The sequence below is a fragment of the Halyomorpha halys genome, unplaced genomic scaffold, assembly GCF_000696795.3.
Source record: "Halyomorpha halys isolate HHAL.00 unplaced genomic scaffold, Hhal_1.1 Scaffold290.1, whole genome shotgun sequence".
NCBI classification, from domain to species: domain Eukaryota; kingdom Metazoa; phylum Arthropoda; class Insecta; order Hemiptera; family Pentatomidae; genus Halyomorpha; species Halyomorpha halys.
This window is the reverse complement of record NW_027114857.1, coordinates 177,169-181,360: the sequence shown is the minus strand read 5'-3', so window position 1 is coordinate 181,360 and position 4,192 is coordinate 177,169. Positions and strand designations below refer to the sequence as shown.

General features: G+C 25.5%; 1 protein-coding gene across 3 annotated transcripts in view; it reads left to right on the top strand.

Moving 5' to 3' along the window:
• The window catches only part of LOC106680808 (putative apoptosis-inducing factor 1, mitochondrial), a 39,833-nt gene that overhangs the window by 9,334 nt on the left and 26,307 nt on the right, over positions 1–4,192 (top strand). For all 3 annotated transcript variants that reach the window (XR_010844679.1, XM_067051956.1, XM_067051955.1), the window contains 2 exons: positions 2,668–2,841; positions 3,528–3,582. Coding sequence is in view for 2 of the 3 variants with exons in the window: in XM_067051956.1 (XP_066908057.1) it covers positions 2,668–2,841; positions 3,528–3,582 (229 nt within the window). In the remaining variant the exon portion in view is untranslated. The remainder of the gene's footprint in view (positions 1–2,667; positions 2,842–3,527; positions 3,583–4,192) is intronic.

Below are 4,192 nucleotides of genomic sequence, written 5' to 3'. Positions count from 1 at the left end.
TATATATATATATATTTGTAGATCTTGAGGGTCAGTTAATAATAATACTATCTACAATCTTATTTAGTGTATGAAATTCCTTGTGAAGAGAACTGCAGGAAATGCTATTATGGAACTTCAGAACAGTATCTCAACAGAAGGGTATATCAACACAAATATAGTTGTATTTCTATAATAAAAACTCTAAAATACCTGACCAAACTGCTCTTACCACACATATTAGACAAACTGGACATAAATTCAAATTTGATACACCAAAAATCATACATCAGGAAAAAAAAACAATTTTAAGCAAAATTTAAAAGAAATAATTTCTATAGAAACATATAAGAATTGGGCTATCAACAAAAAATCAGATGTATAAAATTTAAATTCATGTTACTATAACCTAATAAATACATAAAGCATAAATAACAACATTAATATAATCATGACAGATAGTTGACCATTGATAACGTATACGAGAAGAAGATGGTTGGGAATGTGGTCAAAATATAACACAAATAAGTTGAATTAACTTATTTAAATGTGCAAACGTTCCAGCCAGAATTTCTAGCCTTCATCAGGGCTAAGAACAAAGAACAATTTAACAACCAATGAATACAAAAAATTAAAATATAAACAGAATGACATAAACTAAATAATTGTACAGAATGAAATTAATAAAATTAAAGTGATGAAAGAAGTGGAAAATAAAATGTATAGATAGGTAATTGAATAAGTAAGTAAAAATAACATAATTAAGGAAATAACATAAAAATTTGAAGTTATTTAATGCAAAGAAGTATGAATATTTTAGTTTATTAATAACTTAAAAATTAAAATTATGTAAAGAAAAAAATAAAATTGATAGAAAGAAAATATATATAACTAAAGAAATTACAAAACACACATTACAACTAATGACATTATGGAATAGTTACATATATTTTCTTTTTCTTTCCATAACTTTAATTTTTAAATTATCAATAAACTAAAATATTCTTACTTCTTTGCGTTAGATAACTTCAAATTTTTATTTTATTTCCTTAATCATGTTATTTTTATTTACTTATTCAGTTATCTATATATACATTTTATTTTCCACTTCTTTCATCACTTTAATTTTCTTAATTTCATTCCGTACAATTATTTACTTTATGTCATTCTGTTTCTTTTTTCTTTTTTGTATTTATTGGTTCTTATCTTGTTCTTTGTCCTTAGATGAAGGATAGAAATTCTGGCTGGAACGTTGGCACGATTTAATAAGTTATTTAAACTTATTTGTGTTATATTTTGACCGCATTCCCTGAACACTAAATGTAAATAGACAAATTACAAAACTGAAATAATAGAAGGACTACCTGTTAGAAAGAACGGTTACGTGTTGGAAAAGTTCAAAACAAACCCTTTCTTCAAACATATACCTTCCTCCATTTCACCCCTATTCAGTTCTAGTGAAAACCATGAGTTAGTTGTATCTCAGCCGTATAGAGCAAACTGTAATAAACAGTTCTAAGTAATGTTTCAATTGTAATAGTTAATCTTAAATTATACTATGTATATGTAGTTTTTTAATAATTATTTGAGGAAGTTATTTGTTCTAAGATAATTGTTTTTCATTGTATGGGATGCCTATGCAAACAATAAAGTTGCAAAAGGTATTATTGATTGATTGTATTTTTGGATGATCCTCAAGATCCAAAATATGTATACAACATTCAAGAAAAAATTTATCAGTATATATTTATATTTATATATATCTTTATGAAATAAATTCATGAAGTTTCAATGTTAGTTTTGAGTTGCTGTAAAGGGTATCAGTACTCTTATCAATATGTTTTTACTTTTCTTTGAAATAGAAATAAATAATTTATATTATAATTGAAATTAACACACAAATTTTATCATTGTTAAATAGAAGGAACTATGTGAAATGAAATTGTTTGAGTTAAAAATAAATAAATCTACCTTTCGTAATTTATTATGTTAATTAAATTAAATCCAATATTAATTTGATAAATTGGAGCTGTAATTGAAATATTTTAATCTCTTATTAAGTCAATCTTGCCTCCTCCAATATTTGACTACTTTTTACAACCACTAATATATACATGGCACTGATGAAAGTTTTAAAATTTCATTATATAACTTGACAATCTTTATATCGAAGGTCACATTAACTAGCTGTTTTCAGCTTCTTACAGAGGGGTCTTGCTATGATCACTTGCAAATGAGAAATAGATCCAATTATCTCTCTTTTCTTTGTACTCTAGCTAGCTTTGAATTCTTATTTTAAATGATAGTACTGTTAGCTTTCTAAATCTCATCTTTCAGCATTTTTGATTTTAACAGTATCTCCTATGAATTATCGTATAGAAAGGTTATTAATTAGTGATATTCATCACAAACGTTTTTGTAAATATCTGGGAAATACAGTGTGATTCATTAAGTAGGATAAAGTTGACTTTAAAATATTCAGGAAAAAAAGTTTGTTATTTTAGTAAAGAAGAATTATATGAAAATTAAATGTTTTTAATTGATTCTTTAAGTTGTTTTTAATTAATTCTCTGCACCTTTTTTTTTAACAAGTATTTCATTATTTAAAATTTTGATTTATTAGTTGATAATTGCAGTTGTAAGTGGTTTTTCATTTTTATTTTTTTATTTGTTTTTTTTTTTTTTCAGAAAAGTTACGGGGTTTCACCTATAAAATCTTCGAATTCTTTTCAGACCCAAGGCCATGTATCATTTCCTGTGCGATATTATTCTCAAAAAACTTTGGGTGAAGGTAGTATTCCCAATAAATGGATTGTCGCTTTTATTTTGTTTGGATCAGCTAGTGTTGCTGCAGTTTATAAGGTAGATGATTACATTTTGCTTATTTTAAAAGTAAAACTATAGTCTTCTTCAAAAATTTAATTTCTTATTCTATATCAATATTACCTATCACTTATGAAGTCATTCTCCATTTCTTTCCTGTGATAATTTTGTTGCTATTGAAGTATATAATAAGTAGCATTACAAAGGTTCAATTTGATACAAATGTTAATAAAACCCTCTATTTATATTAATGTTTGTCTTTGTTATTTATTTATATGTATGTGATAGGAAAACAATATTGGTGCTCTTTTATTAAAAATTAACACATATTTATCTTTCCATAATTTGAAACATTTTGTCAGGTTTCTTCTTTTTAAGTAGTTTTTTTATACATATTTAATATATGATATTTCTTTTTCTCAATATATTGAAAAACATTTATGAAAATTACAAACTACTTTAAATATTCTTAAAAATATTTACTATCAACCAATTGAAAATCTTCGAGGGTTATTATTTTTTTATGCAGATTTAGATAACAGATTCTAATAACTTAAGTTATTTTTTTCTATTTTCAATCTCAATTATTTTTTTATTCTTGCATGAGATTGTAGAGTTCTGACCTTTGCTTATAAATTTATTTAACCATTATTAAAATTTTAATGATATTATTTAATATTTCCATTATCATTTCTGACTCCTTTTTCTTTGATTTTCTCTTTTAGGCTTATTATCGTGACCAGGAGGAGGGATTCATTGGCACAGAGACACCTATTATTGGTATGTTTTTTAAGTATAAATTATTTTGTACTTGAAATTGTTTTATTAAATAATAATTCATTTGAACATAATATAAATATTATTAATATAAACACAGTTTTATAATTATAATTAATAATTTTATTGTTAGACTAAATTATAAAGAAAAAATATAATTCTTTGGACCGTTCTCTGCATGACAGATACTAAATTGTTGACACCATTCTATAAATTAACCATTAAATTTAATTTTTTTTTGCCCCCCATACTCACTGTTTCTAGAATATGGGTTCAGCAACAGTGGGATAGTGCATTGGGGTTTTGCATGGCACTACTGCCTATAATTAACTATTTATTTTTCAACTTTCTTCAGATACAAAATAATAGTATATTTAAAATTTTTTTGGAACAATAATTCATGATAATCTATAGTGCATCCCAGTGCGTAGTTTGCACCTTAAAGCTGCAAATTAAATGGATTTAATTGATACGTAGCACAAGCTGCATCCATGTGCTAGGTCCAGTCCTCGTGATCTGCATCCATCTGGCAGGCTTCTCCATTATGTCACTTCTCCATTATGTCAACCTGGTCCATCCTCCTGGTATCAGTCTGCATCTTCTGATGACTAAT